This window comes from Hyaena hyaena, unplaced genomic scaffold (genome assembly GCF_003009895.1).
Source record: "Hyaena hyaena isolate Hyena2069 unplaced genomic scaffold, ASM300989v1 scaffold_141, whole genome shotgun sequence".
In the NCBI taxonomy this organism is placed as follows: Eukaryota; Metazoa; Chordata; class Mammalia; order Carnivora; family Hyaenidae; genus Hyaena; species Hyaena hyaena.
Window position 1 is genome coordinate 2,777,026 of NW_024080773.1, and position 26,862 is coordinate 2,803,887.

Below are 26,862 nucleotides of genomic sequence, written 5' to 3' on the forward strand. Positions count from 1 at the left end.
CTCTCTCTCTCTCCTAGAAATAAATAAAAATATTTAAAACAAACAAAAAAAAAAACCAATGAACTAAATGCTTTTTCTTAGAGGAAAAAACAGGAAGTTTTGTTGTCTCAGAAAATAAAAAGAAATACCTAATGAACAGTTTTGTTTTAGTTAATGAAAAGAACATGTCATCATCCTGTATTTACCAGGAGTAAAAATTATCTACTTCATGAAAATGTACAGATATTGGCCTCAATCAGTTTTGAAATATAAACTGATGCATTTTGATAGAACTACAAAATTAATAAGATTATAAGCAACCATTAACATATATAGCACTATTTTGATATTTCTAAAGATCTTATTTTCTTTTAAATGTGTCTAATAATTTGATTTCAGCCTTGACTAGCAATGGAAGAGCTAACCTTTCTGGTTTGGGGAATACAAGAAAGAGCAGTTTCCACTCTTTCCTCCGCTGTAGCGTTTGTGTGGGAATGCCATGGTATCACAACATGTAGTTACCTCACTGCCAACTATCACTGAACCTCCATGGGAATCACCTTTCCTAACACTGAAACAGGATTCATATTTGAACGGACAACAATAAAAGTGCTACACGTAAGGATAGAGCTACAAGCATTTCCATTTCTTTTTTTTTTTTTTTAACATTTACTCATTTTTGAGAGACAGAGAGGCAGAGCAAGAGCAAGTGAGGGGCAGAGAGAAGGAGGCACCGAGTCCAAAGCAGGCTCCAGGCTCCGAGCTGTCAGCAGAGCCCGACGCAGGGCCTGAACCTACGGACCAGACCGTGAGATCATGACCTGAGCCGAAGTCAGACGCTCAACCGACTGAGCCACTCAGGCGCCCAAGCATTCCCAGTTCTTGAGTTCTGAGCTTTCAAAGCGATTGCTAACTAGGAATAAGGAAGTATTCCTTAAAAATAATTAGCATTTAATTTCTAGTTCATCTGTACTTCAGTATTTCCTCTAAAACACCACTGCAATACAAAAATAATGATTACTAAAAGGGAGGTAAAATATCACTAAATTGTGAGACAACAAAGAGAGTTCTTACTTTGAAAACAAAAGAACCCATACTACGACCTTGGATTTTTCAATTTCAATTTCCCCAATTTTTATTTACTTGGAAGTAATAAAAATGAGTTTGCAATAAAAAGATTATTTTGACATGTAATCATAGGGAAGGAGTTTGACCTAAATTTGGGAAGCTGAAGAATGAGCAATTATTTTAAAACTACTATTTATAAACAGCTCACTGGATTTCAGTATTCTCTTCAACATCCAACCTCACCAATACCAATTCTATAATGGCAGAAAGTTTCAATGTTTCCTACATTTTTAATACTTTAACAAATGTAAACTTTTACCATACCCTTTGGAGGCTGCAGAAGCCTGGAATTTTCAAACAAATGCTTCTTTTTGATAGGTAAGATGACTGTGTCTTTCAGATCCGTAATGACATCATCCAGACCTGCTATATCACTCCAAGTAACCTGATAAAAGGTAAGATCAACATGAATTTTACAGCTTACATATATTCCATAAAGTTAAAAAAAAAACCAAAATGGCAAACCTTGATCTGATAATTATATGTAAATAACAAAAGATTAATATATAATGCCAGTAAAGACTTTTACAGCAACACTGAAATTATTAAAATTACTATGAGATTACAAAAAGGAATTAATAGTCAACTATCTACTATAAAAAAAAAAAAAAGCACTAGGCCCAGCACTCAAAACTCTACAGGGATTTAATAAGCTGCATTCACTCCGTGTAACAGGGAATACTCCTCCAACAAGACGGAGAACCAGTCAGAAAAAGTCAGCGCTGGCTGATAGGGAAGCGCGTACCAGGAGTGTCCCTAATTCATACAGGGTACTGCCAAACACAAGAAGGCATTCTGGGAATAAAGTCACACAAAACCAGACTTCTGAATTTTATTAATCAAAAGTAAAACTGTTTGAAAACAAAACTTTTTCTTTGTAAGTAGTAAATGGGGGATATATACTGTCAAAATAAGCACAGCCTATGTATTTTAAAGCCTTCTGGCTCAACTTAAAACACTGAGGCTGGGAGCAGAGCGGGGAGGGGGAGAAACAACAAACTGAAAACAAACCTAGGGGAAAAAAAAAAAAAAATCAACCTAGCTCTAACTTGGCAGAATAAAGAAGCTGAAGGTGGGGTGAGTCAGAAGCCATATTTACAAGAAATTTACTTTCACTACAACTTACAAAAAAAAAAAAAGGTGAAAAACCACAGCCAAATCTGAAAAAAATCACCTACTTCCACTGTAGCTGTAACAAAAAAGGGAGTCTGTTAGTACAGCCTTACTCAAAGTGGTGAACACAGGGCCAAGAAATCCCACTATAAATTTATAAATCAAATTCAAATGGGGGATTAATTCTGGGGACACAGATACTAACACACATTGTAGACTTATTTTCTAGACTTGGAGGCAGGAATATCATATTTTTTCTATTTATCTATATCTGTTATACAAAACCTATTTATACCTGCCTTTATGAAATATTCACATAGGAATTTAGAGTTTATAAATTACATTAATCTGATCCTCCAATAATCCTTTAGAAGTAGGCAGAGCAGGTATCACACCATCCCTGGATTATACATGAGGGGGCTAACACTCAAAGAGGAAATAATTTGCCAAGGCCATGAATGGAAAAAATTGAGAATCTTGTGTTGTCTACTATATCTTATTATGAAAATCTACATTTAAACTCCAAATCAAATACCCACATAACTTAAAGCAATCCGTTTTATATGCCACAAAGGTAAATACATAAAAGAACAAGTTTATCTAAACAAGTGTGTGCCAAAAAAGGTTAACACAGCAGGCCTCAGACTGTCGTCCTTAGAAAGGCCCATCTGCAAGGCTGGCCTGCGGCTGGAGTATGGGAGCTTAGATTTGGGGAGAACTCCTCCATTTCCCAATACGAACATCTCACTGTACCTAACCTGTTTGTGCAAACAAAACGGGTTACGGTAGACATCTGTTTTCCCTCTAAAAGTCTGGAATTTTGGTAGATTTTAGGATGTGGAGTCTACATGACTAGTCCCAATTAAAACCCTGGGCACTAAGTGTCTAATGAGCTTCCCTGGCGGACACAGCACTTTACACTTGCTCACAACCTGCTGCTGAAGGAATTAAGTATGACTTCACTGGGAGAAGGCTGTGCTTGATTTCTTTCAGACTTCACTCCATGTCCCTTTTCTTGCCGATTTTGCCTTGTATCCTTTTGCTGCACTAAACCACATCCGTGAGCACAAAACTATGCCGATTCCTGTGATTCCTCCTAGAGAATCATCACATACGGTCATCTTCAGGACCCGACACAAAATCTTATCTTAAATAAGACTGAAGATACGTACATGCATGTTAAGAGGGTCTACGAGATGAGCAGCGATACTCATTTCATATTCTGAAAGCTTCACATTTTTCACACCAATCTGTTTCATTAATTTTTCTGCCTAGAACAAAAAAAAAACAACAAAAAAACAAGCAACTTCCTTTAGTTTGATATTTGGGTATTGGCACTTCAAAAGAGATTATCTGCGAAGTCGAAAGAGCAATGAACAGACATACAAGAATTTTCCTGGGAAATTCTAGGCTCCTTGATCTCCTCTTTCCCCACTGTAAGCCCTTAGGTAAAGAAAAAATGTGAGTGTCTAACTCCACAGAAACCAGGGCAATTTCCACCAGCTCCTAGGAAATGAAAAAATTAGAGTACATGATTGATGAGATACATATAGGACTTTGCACTGCTCCCATGTGACTCTAGGGTCCAACCTGATATACTTTCTAGTAGGACCATCATGACAGGTGCAGGTGAAACCTCCAGATGACAGACAGAGCAGGTAAGCATATCAAAAAATGGACAAGTGGAGTTTCTTTCCTTAAAGCAAGTTTCCAAGAACAGATGCTTAACTTCCTTCAAATTATCCAGTTATTGACACCAGGTGCCCATGGCTATCAAATTCCAAATTGTTCTGAGATGCTGTCCTTTTTTGGTTAAAGCCAATTCCTGGGACTAGGCAACCAGAGGTAATAAATTCCAAATTCTAAATTATGGGCCATCTGGGTGGCTCAGTTGGTTAAGTGTCCGACTCGTAGTATCAGCTCAGGTCATGATGTTGTGGGTGTGAGATCGAGCCCTGAGTTGGGCCCCGCGCTCAGCTCGGAGCCTGCTTGGGATTCTCTCTCTCTGCCCCTACCTTGTGAGTGCTCGCATTCTCTCTCTCTCTCTCTGAAAAATAAACACCTAAAAAATAAGTAAATAAATTAGAAGTATATTTGCATATATATTTTTAGAGCTGGACAAAACTAACCTGAAACCTATGAGCTCTAGCAATACAGCAAAGATTTCAATTAAAATTAAAAAAAATAATAATAATTACGAACATTTACTGAATGGGCCAAACCATGTGCCAAAGTATTGTAAATGGAGTAGCTCACTGAACCCCCGAGTGAGCCTATGGGGTAGGTACAATTTCTCCTCACCACAGAAAAAGAAATCAATGCTTATTAGCTCAGATGAAATTATCTGTCTCAGGTTCAAGTCAGCAAACGGAAGAGACAACATACATAGGCCGGCAGCCCGGCTCCTCTGGCCTCCTCCCACATGACCTTGCTTTCCCCAATTGTAACAGGAGGCACTGTAACCACTAAGGAGTCTTAAAAAGACTACAGAAAACATATCCAAATTTCAATTAAGTGAACATTTTTAGAATTAAAAGTGCTCTGAAAAATACCTAAATTTTTGTTTACCAACAACAATTCACCAACCTAAGATCAAGAGTCACATGTTACACCAAGTGAACCAGCTGGGTGCCCCTAAAATACTTTTGATTTAAGATCTTGCTTTTGTTAGGAGGTATCGCTGCTCTAAAAGGAAATTCATCTCACACAGCGCTATAGTTATAGACGGCTTAGAGCATTAGATTAATGTGGATATATCAGGATAAATCATATCCTAGTAATACAGCATTTTTAAAATAAAAAACCACATCGGTTTTCCTATTTAGCCCTCCCCTATAAAATTACTGACTCAACAAAGTAATAAAGTAGCCTTTTCCAGGTTCTTTAATCTCTTCCTTGTAAATATCTTCTCTTTTGCTGATTTTAAATCTTTCATGTGTCAGCCATGAAAGATATACTATTTTAGTATCTGTAATGACAGTAATTATTCTTTTCCATTATGCTTCTATAAATGTGCAGCCATCCCACATGTGTTCTTTTTAGGCTATGCTGTAAAACACTGGTTCCCAACAGGTGACTCTGCCCCCCAGGGGACATCTGGCAAGATATGGGAATACTTCTGGCTGTCCCAACCTGGAGGCAGAGGGTGTTCTTTGTATGTAGTCAGCAGAGACAGGCATGCTGCTTAACATTCTGAAAGACACAGCATAGCCTGCCCCCCAGCCCATTATCTGGCCCCAAACGTCAATAGTGCCTAGCTGAGGAACCCTGCTTTCCCCCTACCCCACCCCATTGGCTAGTTGCGCTTTAATTTTTACTCTAGGGCAAAAACGCCTCTTGCTTTAAACAAACTTTATTTGTTCATAGCAGCACTCTCAACAATAGCTAAAACATGGAAAGGGCCTAAGTGTCCACCAACGGACGAATGGATCAAGAAGATGTGGTTCATCTATACGATGGAATACTACATGGCAATGAGACAGAATGAAATCTGGCCATGTGTAGCAACATGGATAGACCTTGAGGGTGTTATGCTGAGCGAAGTAAGTCAGGTAGAGAAAGACAAATATCATATGTCTGCACGTATAGGAGGATTAGGAGGAACTTAACAAAGGACCAAAAGGAAGAAGAAGGGAGGAAATGATGGAGGAAAGGGAGAGAGGCAAACCATGAGAGACTCTTGAATGCTGACAAAAACTGAGGACTGATGGATGTGGGGGGTGAGGGGGGATGGGCATGGAGGAGGGCACTTGTGGGGATGAGCACTAGGTGTTATGTGGAAACTAATTTGACAATAAACTATTTGTAAAAAATAAAAAAATAAATAAAAAATAAAAAAATATTAAACTTGAAAAAAATAAACAAACTTTATTTATGTCAGGGATTTCCTACATAAAAATTATGAACTATGTTATTTATGTTACAGAGATAGAAAATGCTGTGGTCAAATTTACCTAAAATCTCTTCCCCATAAAAGCAGTCCAATTTAAGAATATCTTCATGGAACAAGAGCAGACACTCAGATCAATGGAACAGAATAGATATTACAGAAACGGACCCAAAAATGTATGGCCAACTAATCTTTGACAAAGCAGCAAGGAATATCCAATGGAATAAAGACAATCTCTTCAGCAAATGATGCCAGGAAAACTAGACAGTGACATGCAGCAAATGAACCTGGACCATTTTCTCACACCATATACAAAAATAAACTCAAAATGGATGAAAGACCTAAATGTAAGACAGGAAGCCATCAAAATTCTCGAGGAGAAAGCGGGCAAGAACCACTTTTTTTTTTCGTGTTTTATTTATTCTTGAAACAGAGAAAGACAGGTCATGAGCAGGGGAGGGGTAGAGAGAGAGGGGGACACAGAATACAAAGCAGGCTCCAGGCTCAGAACTGTCAGCACCGAGCCTGATGCGGGGCTTGAACTCATGAACTGTGAGTTGGATTTTTAGCCAACTAAGCCACCCAGGCACCCAGGCAAGAACCTCTTTGACCTTGCCTGCAGCAATTTCTTACTCAACACGACTCCAGAGGCAAGGTCAACATAAGCAAAAATGAACTACTGGGATCTCATCAAAATAAAAAGCTGCTACACAGCAAAGGAGACAATCAGCAAAACTAACCAACAGAATGGGAGAAGATATTTGCAAACGACATATCAGATAAAGGGTTGGTATCCAAAATTTATAAAGAACTTATCAAACTCAACACCCAAAAAACAAATAATCCAGTGAAGAAATGGGCAGAAGACATGAAGAGACACTTCTCCAAAGAAGACATCCAGATGGCCAACCAACACATGAAAAAATGCTCAACAACACTCATCATCAGGGAAATACAAATCAAAACCACAATGAGATACCACCTCAGACCTGTCACAATGGCTAACGTTAACAACCCAGGTAACAACAGATGTTGGCGAGGTTGTAGAGAAAGGGGGTCTCTTTTGCAGTGCTGGTGGGAATGCAAACTGGTACAGCCACTCTGGAAAACAGTATGGAGGTTCCTCAAAAAATTAAAAATAGAACTACCCTATGACCCAGCAATTGCACTACTAGGTATTTATCCAAGGGATACAGGAGTGCTGTTTTGAAGAGGCACATGCACCCCAATATTTATAGCAGCGCTATCAACAACAGCCGAAGTATAGAAAGAACCCAAATGTCCATCAATGGATGAATGGATAAAGATGTGGGGTGGATATATACACACGCACACACACACACACATATATATATAATGTACGTATACGTATAGGAATATTACTCAGCAATCTAAAAGAATGAAATCTCACCATTTGCAACTAACTATGTGGATGAACTGGAAGGTATTATGCTAATCGAAATTATTCAAAGACAAATATTATATGACTTCACTCCTATGAGGACTTTAAGATACAAAACAGATAAACATAAGGGAAAGGAAGCAAAAATAATATAAAAACAGGGAGAGGGACAATACATAAGAGACTCTTAAATATGGAGAACAAATAGAGGGTTATTGGAGGGGTTGTAGGAAGAGGGATGGGCTAAATGGGTAAGGGGCATTAAAGAATCTACCACTGAAATCATATGCTAACTAACTTGGATGTAAATTAAAAAAATAAATTAATAAAAAAACAAAAAAAACCCCCACAATATCTTCAGGTTGCATTAACAACATTGACAGAAAAAAGAAATTAATGTTTATTGGGCAAAACTCATTTTCATTTCTTTACAATCAGCCCTTACAACCATCCTGAGAAGTAGCTATTACTATGCTCATTTTTCAGATGACGAACTCAAGGGTCAGAGAAATTAAAAGAATTGCCAAGATTAGGAGCTAAGAATTGGCATTACCAGAGTTCAAACCCTAATTTGTCTAATTCCAAAGCTCATGTTCTGCTGAAACATTAATATTCCTCATCTGGGAGAGAACGTGGTTAACAAATAAATAAAAAGAAAGGACCCCCCAACACACCAAACTGTGTTCCAGAAGAAGTTATCCAACTGTTTCTAGCTTTGGTAACTTTAAGTGAGCCTGTTTCTAAAATGTTTTACCAAGAAAAACAAAATGACTGTACTCTACAAGTGGCTTATGTTCATGTACTGCTTTATCATTTTCAGCTTAATGACACTGATATTTTCTAGTTACCAACTTTTGCTTGGTTTTTAAGTGACTCTCTCCAAGTAGCTATCACTCTGTGGAGGAAAAATGGTAGGCTAGGGGTTGAAGGGAGTCAGAGGTAGGAGGGAAACTTTTACTGTACAGTCATCTTTTTAACTATTTCATAGTATTTTTTTATCGTTTCATGTTATTTCATTTTTTTCTCCACGTAAAGTATTAAGAAGATTAAGATTAATAAGATTAAGAAGTGGAGTAGGAAATAGCGAACTAGTATTTTTGCCTGGAATGGGAAAGGAGGAAATGGAGAAAAGGAGTAGCAGAAAAGAAACTTTTCTTTCAGTTTCTGAAAGATTCATAAAATTGGCTGTTCTTTTGAATTTTAAAAAGGCAGAGATAGCATTAACAAGGGTGAAAAACCAGAGGTAGGTGAACTGATTAAACTTAGGTCTGTTTCCTGAAGTCACAGCTGAAATACCCTGACTTAAGTGGGGCTAGGGGAAATCACTGATACAAAGCTCACAAAAATACGCTGACACAGGAAACAGCAAAGGATTTGAGTAATTATATTTTAGATATAATCTCTTGTAAACTTGCGTTAAAATCTTGAAAGCACCCTTTTCTGGACTGACATGGAGACACATCATCTCCCCTCTCACAGTCAGTCTCTGGAAGTTGTAGGAGAGGCGGGCTTCCTACGCTAGTGCCCTTCCACCGCACGTGCGTGTAAACCAACACTGGAGACCTCTCCCTGCGCGTCCCTCTCTTGGATCTCGTTCCTCAGCATTTCCACCAACTGCCAATCAGGCAACACCATTTGCTTACTCCTGACTTCCTATCTCAATTTACTGGTTGCTCTTAAAAATACCTGGCAGCTGAGAGGCACTTGGGGGGCTCAGTGGATTAAGCATCTGACTCTTGGTTTCTCCTCAGGTCATTTTCTTGCAGTTCGTCTGCGCGAACAAGCGTGGAACCTGTTTGGGATTCACCGTCTCTCCCTTTCTCTCTGCCCCTCCCCCTGCTTGCACCCTCTTTCTCTCTCTCTCTCAAAATAAATAAATAAAAAATACCTGGCAGTTCAGAGTTCCAGTTTTTTTTAAGGTTTCACAAAATATTTCACAATTCCTTCACTAAATATTTCAGCTATTACTTCTTTCAAAATAACTAAAATAAAGTTTTGAAGACTAAAGTATAATGACGGGACTGAAAATAAGAAGACATTAACTTATTATCTAAGATCACAGGCCACAACCTTCAGGGGTATGAAGCATTTTCAGTAGTGAATCTTTCCTGGCCCTTGACACACAACAATCTCAGAAATATTATACAGAAGCATTGCTCTTCCTCCTGTACTTGGACAGCATAGGCAGAGAGTTCCTTTTCCTACATCCCAATTACCCCGACCCACCTTTTCATCACACACACCTGTCAAAACTCTCCTACTACATCTAAATACGATTCAAGCAGCAGCATGGCCCCAGAAAATCCCTGTCCACACCATAGAAACAGTCTTCTCTCTCATTACCAATTAAATATCCCACGTTTCGCTAACCTAGGAAGTCTTCCTGGCTTCAGGCTGGAAATTATTTACAAATATTCTAATTCAAACATTAAGACTACATCTAGGTTACTGTTCCTGATGTGAATGTACCTACATCATGTTACCTTCCTTTCATCTTGTAACTGCACTACCTTTAAACTCACACGAGGCCCACGGATTATCAGGTAGCCTCCAAATGTTGCCTAGGCTGTTATATTCAGTGTTCTTCCTGTGTGACCGTGGAAGTCATACCTTCCTCCTCCCCCACAGTCACACCTGATCTTTGCCCTCAATGTGTACTCTGAATTCTGTAGTTCCTTTCTCTACTCCCACTTAATTACCCCCCACCTGGCAATATTGGACTTCCTAATGGCCTGGACTACAGGTTATTATTTCAACAATGTCTTCTGTTGAACCTCAGCACCCCTTACACTGGTACAGTCAGTCCTATCCTCCGTGCTGGCTCCACACCACCATTCAGTGTATCCGCTACCAAGGTGCTGAGAAACACATGAGAAGTTAAGAAAAACAGAACAATTGAATTTCCAATAAACTCATGCTTCCTTCAACTATGCCCTAATGTTCATAACTCACAATTTCTCTCATTAAACGTGGATCACATATTTACCTCATCAGGTCCAAAACCTCTATTCCCATTTAGTTATAACATCTCTCCACTTCACTGAGAGCAAATGGACTCTACCTTAAAATGTTCCTGTAATTCCTGATCCCATCCCTCTGGGACCTACCTCCATTCTCTTTGGCAGCAACTCTCTACCTCCTCCTCCACTAGACTTTCCCCTTTTCTTTACCTTTCTGCCAGCAATCTCTGGAAGGACCACATTCTTTTACTTTAAGCTATATCTGCTGTCTCCAGTGAATGGAAAGCACTCTAAATTTACAGATCGCTTTCTTTGATCACATTCTTCATATTCTCCTTTTCTCCTGGATCACTCTATAACACGACATTCACAACTAATTCTCTTCTGTGACCGTCTCTTCCTTTGGTTTTGATGACTTGACACAAAGGATTTTTTTTAGATAGTGGGAGACAAATGGGAGGAGGGGCTTTTGAAGGTTATATTCAATACCCATCAACTTCCCCCAATTAATTCTGTGATTTCAGAATTTAGGCCTTCCAGTTGAAAGTGACTGCCACCATGACTTCTACAGTGTGGAATCTTTTGTGCATTTCAGGTGTGTTGGAATGGGAAAGACTAGCACCGGTCTCTTACATTATACTGGTTTTATTCCTACTCCTCTGGCCATTTTTGGTGTGTTTTTATTCATAATTAAGTAGATATAAAAACAAGTCTTTAGAATTTACAGATGAGGTAGAAGAATCATAGAACATGTGTTCAATAAATTTTTATTACATGACTACACTCAAGTTAACCCATGGAAGATGGATACCATTATTGTAAATGGTATCAAGTAAAAATCAAATTTTATTCCCTCCCATATAGAACCAATTGTCCAAGTGTGAGTTACTGAAAAGTCCACCTCTTCTCCAATAATCCATCTACACAGCAGAGCCAGTCCTGTCATACATCAATTTCCCAGAGCAGGCCTACGTCTGTTTCTGGATTTGACTCTGCTAAATTTGCCAATCCACCCCTGGGCCAATAGCATACTGTCTTAATAACTTTAGCTTTGTGATACGTTTTGATATAAATTAAGGCAAATTTTCCCTCTACGAATATACATGTCTTGTTTTTAAGAGTGTTTTTGCCTATATCTTGACTTTTATTCTTCCACAAAAATTTTAGAAAAAATTACAACAAAAAGGCTTGTATTTTTATCATTGGCATTGCATTTAAGTGTAGCTTTCAATAGTTTTCTAATTTTCATTAAAAACGTGTTGTACAACTTGTGTTGTCAGTTATTGTATATTTTTTAATGTTTATTTTTGAGAGAGAGAGAGAGAAAGAAAATGGGGAGGGGCAAGAAAAGGAGACAGAGGATCTGAAGTGGGTTCTGCGCTGGCAGGAAAGAGCCCAACGCGGGGCTTGAACCCCCGAACTATGAGATCATGACCTGAGCTGAAGTCAGATGCTTCACTGACTGAGCCACCAGGCACCCAGTTATTGTGTATTTTTTGATACTACTATAAACTGTATCTTTATAAAGCTTCATTTTCAATCCGTGGTGGGTACACAGAAATACAGTCGAGTTTTGTATACTAATTTTATATCCAGCAGCCCTTAAATTCTTACTAATCTTGACAGATTAGCTACAGACCTTGTTTACTTTCTATGCAGATTATTGTATTATCTGTGTTTAATGACTGTTTAATTTCTTTTCCAATCCTTCTACTTCTCTTTTTTCTTGATTTATGCATCATTAACAGTAAAATGTTACACAGAAGTGGTGACAACAGGTTCCCTTGACTTGCTCCTGATCATAAAGGAAATGCTTTCAACTTTTTACCATGAAGTATGTTTCCTATAGTAAATTCACTGTATCAGGCTAAAAACATTATCTTCTATTCCTAAGATACTAAGAGCTTTTCTAAAAAGAATGAATATTTAATTTTAACAAAGGCTTTTTCTGCTTTTGAGATAATCATAGGTTTATCCTTTAATCTGTTATTATAGAATATCATAAATATATTTTTTCCTCAAATGAAGCCAGCCTTAAATTCCTGGAATAAATCCAACTGGTCATGTTTTCTTTTTTTTTTTTAATACATTGCTAAATTCAACTTGCTAATATTTTAAAGTTTTCCTATTCATTTACAACTGAGATAAATTAAAGCCCATGACAAGTTTTAGAATTGTTATTATACTACCTTCATAAAAAGGTTTAGTGACTGCTGCCTCTTCCAGAGTTTGCATCAAGTTTTAATTATAATTTGTTCCTTATATGTTGCTAGAATTTGCCAGTAAATTCGATGGGCCTGAAGTATTCTTTATTAAAATCTATGTCCAATATTATTTCATAGGTATAAGACTATCGACATCTTCTAATCCTTCCTTTGAGAGAGAACGCATGCAAGTCGGGGGAAAAGGCAAAGGGAGTGAGAGAGAATCTTAAGCAGTCTCCATGTCCAGCACGAAGCCGGATGCTGGGCTCCATCCACGAACCATGAGATCCTGAGCCGAAATCAAGAGTCAGACGCTTAAACAACTGAGCCACCCAGGTGCCCCTCGTCTTCTAATTCTTATGTCAGTTACGGAAATATATGTTTTTCTAAGGGTCTGTCTAGGTTTTTACACTTATTGGCAATTATTAATTTTCCTTAATGTCTGCAGCATTGTCAGTATGTTTCTTTTATCATTCCTAGTAATATTTATCGGTGGCTTCATTTTTTTCACGATTGGTTTTACAAAAGTGTCAAATATTTTTGTATTTTCAAATAACCAACGTTTTGCTTTCACTGATTTTCTTTACTGTATATTCATTTTCTGTATCTTTATTCTGTATATTCATTTTCTGTATCTTTATTCACTCTTCTATTGTATATTCATTTCCTATTAATTTGTCTTACCTTTTTGGTTCCCATTCTTTCATTATTTGTGGGTTTATGTTGAAATTCTTTTCTTGAGCTTACAATGGATATTTAATCAATCTTCTATCTTCTTTTATAATAAACACTTAGGACTATAAATTGGTCTCTGAGTACTATTTAATACATTACATTTAATTCAATTATAAATATTTTCTAATTTCTATTTCTTTTACTGAGGAGATCTTTCTTACTTTCCAAGCGTAGTATTTAATGATCTTACTGCTCTACCCTGGAGCCAGGGAGCATAATAAACATGCTACCGGTACCATGAAGTTTGGCATCTGCTTTACAATCTAGCATTCGCTTAAATTTCATAAACCTTACATGAGTGCTTTAGATATGTACCCTGCATTTGTTTGAGGCACAATATACTATACATGGCCACTAGGTAAGCTGCTACTTACTTAAATCTGCTATATTCTTACCAATTTTTTAAAAATGTTTCATCTGACTACATCAAAACAGGAAAGCTTCGGTACATCATAAAGAGAAACAATCAACAAAACTAAAAGACAATCTCCTACTGGATGAGACAGGTATTTGCAAATGACATATCCGATAAAGGGTTCTAAATTATATAAAGAACTTATACAACTCAGGATGCATGGGTGGCTCAGTTGGTTAAACATCTAACTTTGGCTCAGGTCATGATCTCACAGTTCATGAGTTCAAGCCTTGTATCGGGCTCTGTGCTGGCAGCTAGGAGCCTGGAGCCTGCTTTGAATTCTTTGTGTGTCTCTCTCTCTGCCCTGCTCCCGCTTGCACATGCTTGTGCACACGTACTTTCTCTGTCTCTCTGTTTAATGTTTAAACAAACATTACAAAATATTTTCAAAATATATTACAAAAAAGACCTTACACAACTCAACATCAAAAAACCCAACTAATCATCACAAACATTTCTCCAAAGACATCCAGATAGCCAAGAGACACATGAAAAGATGCTCAATGTCACTCATCTTCAGAGAGATGCAAATCGAAACCACAGTACCACCTCACATCTGTCAGAATGGCTAAAATCAAAAACCCAAGAAACAAGTGTCGGCAAGAATATAGAGCAAAAGGAATACCCTTGCACAGTTGGTGGGAGGCCAAACTGGTGTAGTCACTAGGGAAACAGTATGGAGGTACCCTAAAAAATTAAAAATAGAATTCCCATATGATCCAGTAATTCCACTACTGGGTATTTACCCACAGAATACAAAAAGATATATGCACCTCTATGTGTACTGCAGCATTGTTTACAAGAGCCAAAGCGTCCATCAATAGATAAATGGATAAAGAAGATGTGGTATACATATATAGAGTACAGTATTACTTAGCTGTCAAAACGAATGAAATCTTGCCATTTGTGACAACATGGATGGATGTATAGGGTATAATGCAAGTGAATAAGTCAATCAGAGAAAGACAAATACCATATGTGGAATTTAAGAAACAAAACAAATGAACAAAGAAAAAAGGAGACAAACTAAAAAACAGACTCTTAACTGTAGAGGAGAAACGGACAGTTTCCAGAAAGGAGGTGGGGGCAGGGAATGGGTAAGACAGGTGAAGGGGGATTAAGAGTACACTTATCAATGATGAGCAATGAGTAATGTATAGAACTGACAAATCACTGTATTTTACACCTGAAGCTAATATAACACTGTAAGTTTACTATACTGGAATAAAGCAAACAAGCAAATAAAAAAAACACCCCAAAACCCCTTTCATCTACCAATTACTGAAAGCAATGTTCAAAACCTCTCACCATGATAATGGGTATGTTATTTCTCCTAAGTTCTATCAGTTTTTTGCTTTATATGTTTTGAGGCCACATTGATAGATGCACACAAAAACAGAAATACTCTATTTCTTGTTGAACTGAACCTTTAATCATTCTGTAATGAACTTTGTTTTCTCTAATATTTTTGCCTTAAAGTTTATTTTTGTTCAACCAACTTTCTCTTTGTATGGTATATGCATTCTCCATCCTTTTATTTTCAACAACTATTTGTTGTTCTGTATCTACTATTTCTATGTGTCACTTCAACTAGCATATGACTTAAGTTTCTCTTTTTAAATCATTCTTACATCTTTATCTTTAGGTGAATTACCAAAGAGGGTATATAGACTTTTGGGGTCAAATATGGGACTCTGGTCTCTGAGATACTCTACCTTGGAATGGCCCCGTGCTTTGTGTCCTGAGCTCCTCTAAGCAATAAAAACAGAAGCTCAAATCCAGTAAAGCTGGCTATCAAAGCTCATCTTATCTTTTTCGATCTTTGCCTTCAGTGCTATATCTGAATTTCTTACTTTCTTGCTAGCTCATGAATGCCTTCAAGAAGATTTTAGGAAATATTTTATCTAGATCGTTTAGTTGTTCTCAGAAGAAAGGTCAGTCCAGATATCTAGTTCCCCTAACTGTCCTATTCATCTTCCCCTGCTTCACTTCATCTTCCCAGTCCCTAGATGAAGGCTTACTCTTCGGCCTACTGTTTACAGTGTTTGATAGCATCTCCTTTAGAGGCCTCATCACTGCCAATACAGTCATCCCCATCTATCATAGCGACAATTACATGAAAAACGATCAACAAATTTGGAACACATAAATCCTGATGATGGTAGGAGGAAAATGGAGGGGTGTTCTGGGGAAAACCGCACAAATGATACATGTTTTTATAAGAATTACCCTGGGGCCACTGCATCCCAGTGAGACTCACTTTTCCAATAAATCCGACTACTTATGAGTATCTCATGGATGCTCTAAGGACTGACCTTTTCACTGAGATTTACACCTACAATTTTAACTGCTGGATGAACATTTTTCCCTGAATCCCTACCAGCAACACAGTCAATATGCCCAAATCAAGTACCATCTTCCCACAAACTTGCCCTTAGCTACCAGTTTCTAAACCTCTGTGAAAGATACTCGGAGTCTCTGAGGATTCCAGACAAATCTTGGATTCATTTGTAAAATGTCCTTTTTCTTTTCCCATATAATCACAAGTCCTTCCAGCACTCATTTTTTAAAACTTTTTTTAATGTTTATTTATTTTTGAGAGGAAGAGACACTGTGAGCCATGGAGGGCAGAGAGAGAGGGAGTCACAGAATTGGAAGTAGGCTCCAACCTCTGAGCTGTCCGCACAGAGCCCGACACAGGGCTCGAACTCACGAACTGCGAGATCATGACCTGAGCCAAAGTTGGACGCTCAACTCAGCCACCAAGGCACCCTGCATTCAGTTTTTTTAAGCGACAGAGAGAGAAGGGAAGGAGGTGGGGGGGTGAGGGGTGGGAAGAGATAGAAGAAAGAGAGAGAGGATCTTAAGCAGGCTCCATGCTCAGTGTGGAGCACGATATGGGCTCGATCCCACAACCCTGGGATGATGACCTGAGCTGAAATCAAAAGTTCGACGCTCAACCGACTGAGCCACCCAGGTGCCCCAGCACTCACTCTTATTGGTCTATTTCACTCATTCCATTCCCACTGTCAACCCCTATTCTCGGTTGTTGCCAGGCCTAATGTAGTCTGGTTAAGTCTATGCAAATTTTAACAACAGACCTTGCTTCTAGTCTCCCTAACTTCAATTCTTGCTATATATTGTGAGGTGAATTAGCCTTAAAACATTGCTTTGCATATCACCAATCTACTCAAAAATCTTTAATAGGCAGTTAGACAGTTTAGTAGTTTACCACTGCCTATGCTAAAGATTTCACCTGGTCAGCAGTCGGCCAGGGAGGTAAGGAAAAGATGAAGGGTATCAGAGAAGCTATAGCCCCTGACCAAGCAAACAGCATGCCTTCTACTTGTTTGATGAGGACTTCTAAAATGCTGTGGTATTTTTATCAGCCTCTGTCCATTCACAAAAAGAACAGTGTAAGGAAAAGCAGAGCTCTTTTCCTTGACTTTACACTTAAATCCCTTACCCCTCCCTCCAAATTCTACTAGTACTTGCACGCTCCCTCTAGTCCAATCTGACCAGTTTACTTTCTGTTCCTGCATCAGGCCTTCTAATTCTTAAACCTGTCATGACTCTGTTCATGGATTTCTTTCTACATAAAACTGTCATTGCCTATTCTAGAAGCCAAATTCTTTCATAAAGTCATCCTCAATCATTAGTGACCGCTGCTTTCCCTAAATTCCATAACTTCTGTCTACTCACTGGGCAATTAGAATATGCTGCTATTATAATTTATGTTCTCATGGACAAGTCTTTTTTTACCATGGGCACTATGAGAACAGATACAGAGTCTAATACTTCATAATCCTGTCATTAAGAACAGTACTATACACATGGTTTTCAATAAAGGCTTAAAGATAACAATTCATTTATGTATTATTTAGTTAATATCTGTGCTTGGCTTTCCTTATCTTCCACATATGTGTTTCAGGAGCTCTTGGAAACCAAGAAAATAAATGAAAAAATTCTCTTTAAAAGTCTCATCTCTGGGGCACCTAGGTGGCTCAGAGGTTGAGCGTCCAACTCTGGTTTTAGATCACATCATGATCTCAAGGTTCATGGGATCGGGTTTTGCATCAGTCTCTGTACTGAAAACACGGAGCCTGCTTGGGTTTCTTCTCTGTCTCCTCTCTCTCTGCCCCTCTCCCTCCCTCTCTCAAAGTAAAATAAACTTTTTTAAAAAGTCACATCTCTGATTTTTTGTTTACATTTATTTATTTTTGAGAGACAGAGCACAAGTGGGGGAGGGGCAGAGAGAGAGGGAGACACAGATTCCGCAGCAGGCTCCAGGCTCCGAGCTGTTAGCACAGAGCCTGCCGTGAGGCTTGAACTCACAAACTGTAAGATCATGACTTGAGCTGAAGTCAGACACTTAACCAACTGTGCCACCCAGGCGCCCCACGTCTCTGATTTTAAAAATTCTGAAAGTGGTAGAACTTATCAACACTGTGACCTCAGACTTAAGAAGACTTTCACAGTGTAGTTGGCGGGAAGAGCTGCACTTCAGCTGACACGATATACTTAGTTACACAGACACACAGGCGTGAACACACATAGACACAGGCACACACACAGACACACAAACACAGACCTGAAATGGTCAGACTTCTTAGAGAGTTCTAAAATGACTGATTTAATGATATAACCTAGACCTTAAGTCAACTATTTTATAATCAAATTTAGGGAACAAACTCACACCTGTTCAAATCACTTTTTGGTTACAAACACTAGGCAGGGTTCATGACACTGATTCTCACTGATCTACATACAAACTATGCACAGTGCCATGAAGCAGTCATCTATCCACATCGTGGGTTGCCACACTGGCCCAAAGCATTTTATTTATTTATTTTTAATTTTTTTTTTTACATTTATTTATTATTGAGAGACAGAGAGCGAACAGGAAAGGGGCAGAGAGAAGGGGAGACACAGAATCTGAAGCAGGCTCCAGGCTCTGAGCTGTCAGCACAGAGCCCGACGTGGGGCTCAAATCCACAAACCATGAGATCATGGCCTGAGCTGAAGTTGGACACTCAGCCAACCAAGCCACCCAGGCCCCCTGACTGATCCAACCAGGTGCCGCCAGAGCATTTTAAAAGAACAAGATTTATTCATCATTTATCCTTGGCACCAAGAATCTGCTAGGAGCTCAGCATATGTTTACTGAGTACACCAGTCCCAACTCACAGAAGGAATCTAAAAATCGATGAATAGGAACATCTTGCCCTCAAACAGCAAGAAAAGCTTGCGAGACTCCTTGAAGGCTTTTACTTTTTTGAGTAAGAAAAGACACCAAAGCAAATATATCACCCAAATAACAAAATGACCACAAGAGGCAATAACAGAAAAAAAATAAAAACTACTACTTGTACTAATAACATTTAGCAATTTTTAAATTACAAATCAAAGTAGTTTGCAAGTGTAAGATCACAGCTTATCAGTATTATCCACATGTCAAATGTCATGCAAAGCAAGTGTACACCATTACTAAAGATAAACTGTTTTTCTTCTGTTGAGAAATTTTACCTAGACTCCTTCATTAGCTGACAAAAACATTCTAATGAACATGTTCACAACAAAATGCTGGAATGTCTTTATTCATCACCATTTTTTCATCCTGAAAATTATTTATATAGTTGGAAAGTTGAGTAATGAGTACCTTTTTTAGAAATAAAATCATATACGATGTTCAAACACATTTTCACACAGCAAACTGCTCATTAGTTTATAATTCTATTATGCCCTTGGTTTTCCAGACAAACCCCAGCTAGCTAGGGGAAAGTGAGCCTCAGACATTTCAACATTACCTGTTTCTGAGCTTCTACTTTCTGCTTTCTAGTTGGATCGATTGCATCTACCATCCATTTGATCGTGAAGTATGTCACTGCACCAAATATCGTCAAACGGAAAATTAAACCAACAACTTCATTCCGACTCAAGGGACGAGAAAAGGCTTCAGCATGTACCATCTTGATTAGCCTTAAAAAACAAACAGAAATGTGGCTAGGTAATAACTAGATTGATTAAAATTGGGAGACTGGTAAGTAGCTTACACTCAGCAAGAAAAACTTAGTCAAATGTAACAATATCTACCTTAAAGGGTTCTATTTTAAGGGAAAATGAATTTTCAAATGTAAAATAAACACATTTTAAGCTCTATTTGGAAAATGAAGGAATATACTAAATCTTACGGTATTTAGTCTTTTAAACAGCTTTCAAATAACTATTTCAGAAAATCTAGAGATATAATGACTATAACACTAACCAAATGAAGAAAGGCAGCCCATTACGAGTGTGATAAGAATTTCTTTCTTCTAAGTGCGACGTACAGCAGGTAATTTCTGAGTATAATTAAAACCGTGAACAGACTTGCTTTTCCCTCAGACTCGCTTCTAAAGGTTTTCAAGGCCTGCTTAAATTTAAACATGACATTTCCTCTATTAATAAGGAACATTAAATTTTTTGAGCCTTCCTTTTGTTTCCAACAACCCAGCTAAATATGAAGCAACAGAATCTTCAAACACTTTCGAACCACAAGAATACAATACTCACCCAAGAAAGGGAAAAAAGGAGGCAACATGCCTGCTTTTATATACATGTCTGAGCAGGTGCATCAATGCTGTACACGCCTGCAGGCGGCATGCACACGCTATCAAAGGCAGTAACTACCCAGAAAACTAAGGTGGGGATGATATAGGACTATTGCATTTCAGAAAATAGGATCTCAGCTTCAAACAATGCCATTATTCTCTCATACCACAGGGCCATGGTGAGTGCAATGCTACACGAGTGAGAGAGGGGAAGAGAGAATATATTCTGCACTCATGTGAAAAAGGAATAAATGAGAATTTGCACAGACAGTTCACAAACAGGTAAAAATCAGGAACTGCAAAGACTACTATCTATGGTCCTTCCTTCTCTAAAATTAGGTTTGCCTTCTCACCACTACTACTCAAAGATCGGCCCTGCCCTCCCCTGGGATAGCTCCAACAATTCTGCAAAGCTTTTCCTTTATTTGCAGGATTTCCAAGTATTCAAGACATCCTAACCTAGCCCCAAAGAGTAACTCCTAACATTTTAGTTCCCACCACTTCTATAGCTGGAGGCACTTGTATCTGAAAACTCCAAGTGTTATCTTCCCTGCACCATATCTGCCTGGTACCCCGGATAGGCCATTTCTTCCCCTTTATCTAGGATTAGTCAAACTCTATCCAAACTTCAAAACCAACTTCACCCTGCTCCGTGAAAACTTTCAGATCACACTAATAGCCTGTATTATTCATCTGGCCCCATTACTGAGCTTATATAATACCTATTCTACTCAACCAGAATTCAAATCCTTACAAATGGGATTTATATCTTCTCCACATAAAAGAGAGGCTATTCAGTAATTATCTATTCAGCTAAACTCCAACTGCAGAAAAACTTCCCACTCACTCATTCCAACTAAATTGCTGCCAGACTTTTGAATGATTTCCCCAAAAAAAAAAAAAAAACAAAAAACAAAAAAAGGCAAGGATTCCACCTATCTCCATTACCTGGAGCCATTTACTTCATAACAGTACATTATCTAACTTCAACTTAACAGAATAATTGAAAGCCTTCATTTCAGATGAAGAAACGTTGACTAGGGACATTAAGTAATCTGATTCATACCATAAAGCACTTACTGAGCATGTATATATAGTGCCTACTGTATACTGGCATACAATAATGGCTAAGATACACTTACTTTACTTATTAATTATATTTCTATAAATGGAGCTAGGGAGGAGAAGCCACCTAATTAAAATCTCCCGTGTAACAAACTGAAGTGTGCTTTCATCCATCAGCACAGATTCCTAAGGAGGAGTGAACAACACTCCGCTTCTTGTGTGTAGAAAACTGACCTATCTAACCTTCATTCCAACGGGGTAAATTTGCAAATGCAGTTGGAATATGTGGGACCATTATGTGGGGATATCGTTCATAAAAGAAAATAAGCCAGTAGGCAAATATCAAGGTTTTATTAACCTAATCTGTGAAAACTAGTGATACCTGAATAAAATGATTTCCTTTACTGAAAAGTTTGAGTTAGTAGTGATAAAACCGCCATCTGCTGGACGTTCGCTGCACTACACGAACAACTAGGGCAATTTTTCAGTACATCCCGGGCGAAGAGACCATGACACTTTCTATTCCTACAGGGAATACCATGACATAAAACCTCTGTTAGCTGCATATATTCCTGTATTGAAATTAGTGCCTGTAGTAGAGTACTCTAGACCTGTGGCCACCTCTAAAACAGTAGCCCTTCTTTTACAATGACTTTGAAATCCTGAAATGAAACTGAAACTTCTACTTGTAGGTTGTAACTGTATATACTTTATTGTGCACTCATCTATCATTCATACGACATTGATACACCTGCAATGGAAGGCCGTTGCAGGAGCCGTACCATTACAGCAGAAAACACAACCAAAGCTGCATGTAAGTAGCACGGCAGGGCATGGATTTCAATCGTGCACAGGCGTTACGATCAACCAAATGAATACACAAATATGCGCATAAACACAGACAGTCTTATGTACAACTAGGAAGCAGGGCAAAACGCTGCAAATTCATAGTTATTCGTTAGGCAAACATGATCCCAACCATGTTTCACTGAAAGAGTTCTCCGTTTCAGAGCAGAAAACTTTTGGAAATCGAACCACCTCGTCACTGAGCAATCGACTGACAGGTGAGGGGCCGAGAGTCTAGTGTTTCTGTCCTAATTCACCGCCGGGATGCAAAAAGTTTTTCTCAACCCGAGTCCCAGTTTCTCAGGCAACGAGGCCGCAGGACACAGCCTGTGACAATGCCTGCCAACCTTCACATAAAGGACAGGTTATTAGGGACAGCACCATCCTCTGCGAAAGCGTGCCCGGGCCTTAAGAACCGCCTCCGCGTCTGCACTAGGCGGTGGCAGCGCCGGGGACGACAGTCAGACCCGGCTCCATCCGGCCGCCTCCGCGGAGGACCCCCGGTGCCGAGGTCTCCCGGGCCGCCTTCAAGCCCCCGCAGCGCCCCGGCTGCCTCCACAGGTCCCCTCGCAAGTGCCATCAGTCAGGGGGGTAGCGCTAACGGAGACCTAAAGGCCTAGGCCGGGCCGGAAGCCAAGGCGAGGCCCGGGACGCCCTTGGAGGTTAATCCGAGGGATACCAAGGGCTGCGGGACGCCGGGGGGCGGCACCGAGGTGGGGCGTGGGAGGAAGGCGCGGTGACCTCTCCTGCTCGGCTTCCCAGGTCCCAGCCGGTCCCCAAGGGGGCTCAGCGGGACCCCGCGCCCGTCCCTCGAGGACCCCGCTACTCACCCCGGAGCGGACACTGAAGCAGCAGAAGCCCTCAGCCAGCCTCACACAGGAAGGAAACGCCGCCTGGGAGAGAATGCTTCCGGCGGGATCCGTGACCCGCCCCCTCACACAGAGCATGCGCCACCCACGGCCTACGGCGGGGAGGGGGCGCGCTTCCGGCTCTCAGGAACGGCGCGGGGGTGCGGACGGGAGGGGGCTCGCCCAGCAGATACTTAGCTTGCTCTCTGCCGGGCGGCCGAGGCTTCCCGCGAAGCGGGTGTGTCCGCTTGCAGCACTCGCTTCGGCTCCGAGATTAGCTGCTGAGTCTCAGAGGTGCGATCGGGGAAGGCACCAATCACGGAAGGACCCTTCCCCGCTCGCGGGCTCAGGGCGCTGCAGCGGGGAAGGAAGCGGGGAGCCTTCTTGAGAGTGCAGAGAAATGCTCGGCATCCCCGCAGTGTCCTCCTGGATCCTGACTCCCGCCCCTCGCCCCTCACCCCCACGTGCACACTCGCAGACCGCTGTTCTGTCTGTCCTTTGGCCAAAGCGCTGACGCGCATGGCCATCTCCCCACCCCCCGCCCCTGACCATCTGCCTTTCAGTTTCAAGGCTGAGCTCACCCTCCTCCGCCGTCTCTGCGCGCTGACAAACACCTGGAGGTAGCGCCTGAAAATCCTGCAAAACAACCCGGCAGCTCACCCAGGCAGGACCGGTAGTCGGGGGCAGAATAGGTTATCTGGTACCAGGTTTTGCATTTCGGTGACTTCCCTTTTCTACACCTTCCCCTTTCCAGAATGAGAGACGTGACCCAAGAGGTCCCAAGGGAGCAAGGCCAGCGCCTCTTGAACACACAGACTACCAGGGGGCAAGATGACATTAGCCACTGTTTCCAGATTCTTCCTTCAGGTAGAGGAGGTGAGACTACGAAGTAGTGAGCCGGTTCCTCTACCCTCCTCAGGAAGGCAGTTTGTGTCTTTCAGCTTTCGGCATCATCTTGGATGTCTAAAATTCTGCAGCCTGATGGTAAAAGTTAGTGTATGCTACCCCTCGTTACAAGCTTTTGATACTGTAGTGAGGATAATAGCTACAGTATGTTGAATGCCTACTGTCAGGCTGTGTGCTTCAGAGGGCTTCAAATCCATCATCTGAGTTCCTCAAAAAACCCAATCCTCTGAAGTAGCCATTATTTTCTGTTTTTATAGATGAGCAGATTTTGAGGCATAGGGGAAGAAATTTTCCTAAGTTCATGTACCTAATTGGCAAATTTCACTGGAACGAAATCTAATTCAGACCCTACACTTAACAGTTTCTCTTTGAGATAGTAATTTCTTACCAGTTATGTTTAAAAATTTAGTTGAAAGAAAACCATGAAATGACAAAATCATAGGCTTTAAAGGGTGAGGATGGGATGGCAGGGATATGTAAATATCTTAAAACCATGATTGGGTTTAATGACAAGAATCAGAATGGAATTTAATACTGAATGATATGAACCGAAGCTACGTTTGGGAGGGCTAAATTCATTATTTAGAGAGGAGGTAGAACTTTGGGAAGAACAGGATGGTTATGAGACCTGGACAACGTTTACAAAAAAACAAAAACGAAAACCCAAACAACAACAACAAAACCCCACAAACCCAAAACCATCAGCCATGCTTGCTCTGCAGTCTTGGCAGAGACTCTACACTGGTTCCCTGTGATCATCCTTAATCTGAGTCAATCTGAGCTTGGGATGATCCTAGAACTTGCATTGACAGAGCTAAAAGGTAGAGGTTACTGAAGGAAAGAGCTGTAGGTGGCCCACTAGGGTAATCACTCGCCAGTAAGAAAAAGGAGCTGTCAAGTTCAAGACGGTAATGGATCTCCATCATTTGCTGAGTGAAAATGCAACTGAAGACCTCTCCTGCCTTATGCTAAGGATCAGGGTGACCAGTCTACTCTGCTTATCTGACACTAAGAGGGTTTTTGGAACATAGGACTTTGGTAAAACAGAGGAAGTCTCAGGCAAACCAGGAGCCGTTGGTCCCCTCTTAGGGACATCTTAAATGAATTCTAGAATGAGGTGGAATTCCCAATGTGATTGCATCTAATCTCTATTCACCTGGAGTATGTATGACTGTACAGGAAGTTGTTGGAAGAAGACAAGACTGGCCGTAAAGAGTCTGTATGCTCCCAAATAAATGCTGCTGCTCATCCTTTTTCAGTGCTTTGGCTGTACAGCAAGTATCTACACACATACGTCTTGGATGTGATTTACATTTAGCAAATTCTGAAGAAGCCTCTTATGTCTGGGTCCTAAGACATCAGATTACTGCCCTCCCACGTACCATGCATGTTCATTTCCAGCAGTCACTAAATCAGCGAGGTTCTTCCAGAATAGAGCTGAGTGAACATATGCTTTTCATCCCAGGATAGCTTTATATAATCCCTGGCAGCACAAAACAGCATATTTGGCCCACAGTAGGGGCTCAATAAATAATTCATTATGTATAATATTAATCAGGAAATTATGACAACAGATTTTTTTGTGGACTTTCTGGGCCTTCCCTCTGTGATTGTTAGACTCAGTATTAAAAATAATTATTACATTTATTGTTAAAAGTTGGGTTTTGGGTTTTTGTCTTTTGTTTTTAACCAGTGCCTCCTAAAACAGCTTATGGCAGCTTTCAACCACATGGAATTGAATTATCCTTTACTTTTGTTAGTTGGATGGGAGTATGATTAATTTGCTCTGCAGCCAAGGTGAATATTTGCATTGCACCCTAAAGGGGAAGAGATTCCTTAGATTAGGGGTTCTCAGATTTCATTGAGACAGCATGGCAAATGCAGATTCCCAGGCCCTAGCTTTAGAAGCTCCCATTTAACTGCTCTAGGTTTTAGCCTAGGGATTTGAATTTTGAATAAGCATCTGAGATGGCTTGCATATAGGTTGTTTTGGATCACACTTAGAGAAACTCTGCTCTAGTGAGTGATGATTTTAGATGTATTTATGCAAAAATCTCTATTGCCCCAGTCCCAAAGCCTCTCTGGTCAGGTGAACCCATTAAGTCAGCTGGGATACATCAAGATATCAAAACAGTAAATCTGACCCTGTTTGCTGTTCATTAGAAATGATTCACCTGACAGTGATTTAGAAAAAGCAGAACTTTGGGGGCACCTGGGTGGCTCAGTCCATCAAGCATCTGACTCTTGACTTTGGCTGAAGTCATGATCTTACAGTTCATGGGTTCAACCCCTGCACTGGGCTCTGTCTGCACTGATGGCACAGAGCCTGCTTGGGATTCTTTCTGCCCCTGTCTCTCTTTCTGCACCTCCCCCACTAGCATTTTTTCTCTCTCAAAATAAAAAATAAACTTCAAAAAAATAGAAAACAGCAGAACTTCAACAAATAGATAAAATTATATAGCAGTAATTATGCTAGTGTAACAGGCACTTGGTAGCCTTGGTTCTTTTAAAAATATTTCATCAGTATAGAATAATCTTCATTATTATTTTGACAAGTTAAATAGAATGGCCGGAGACAGAAAAGGAAAGCAAGAAGATGAAGCTGTACCTGAAGCCATAAAAGCACTGAGAAAGACCAAGATTAAGTGCTTGATTGAAGTTCCAATAGAAAGGGTGAGATGGAGTTGAGGCAAAAGTAATGAAAAATTAAAATTTTAACAGATTGGAAGGAATGGAAAGATGAATTGGTAGCTTCATTCTCTAAAAAGCGCAGAGAGCTGAA

At 40.0% G+C, this 26,862-nt stretch overlaps 1 protein-coding gene across 6 annotated transcripts in view; it reads right to left on the reverse strand.

The window, feature by feature from the left end:
* ATAD1 (ATPase family AAA domain containing 1) overlaps positions 1-26,862 on the reverse strand; it is a 74,994-nt gene that overhangs the window by 31,201 nt on the left and 16,931 nt on the right. For 3 of the 6 annotated variants that reach the window (XM_039238537.1, XM_039238533.1, XM_039238536.1), the window contains 3 exons: positions 19,633-19,804; positions 3,393-3,491; positions 1,372-1,492 (listed from right to left, as the gene is read on the reverse strand). In XM_039238537.1, the coding sequence (XP_039094468.1) occupies positions 1,372-1,492; positions 3,393-3,491; positions 19,633-19,794 (382 nt within the window). In that variant the 5' untranslated portion in view covers positions 19,795-19,804. Of the gene's footprint in view, positions 1-1,371; positions 1,493-3,392; positions 3,492-19,632; positions 19,805-20,090; positions 20,110-23,156; positions 23,245-26,862 lie in introns of those variants that run through there. The other 3 variants (XM_039238534.1, XM_039238538.1, XM_039238539.1) reach the window with 3 other exon arrangements.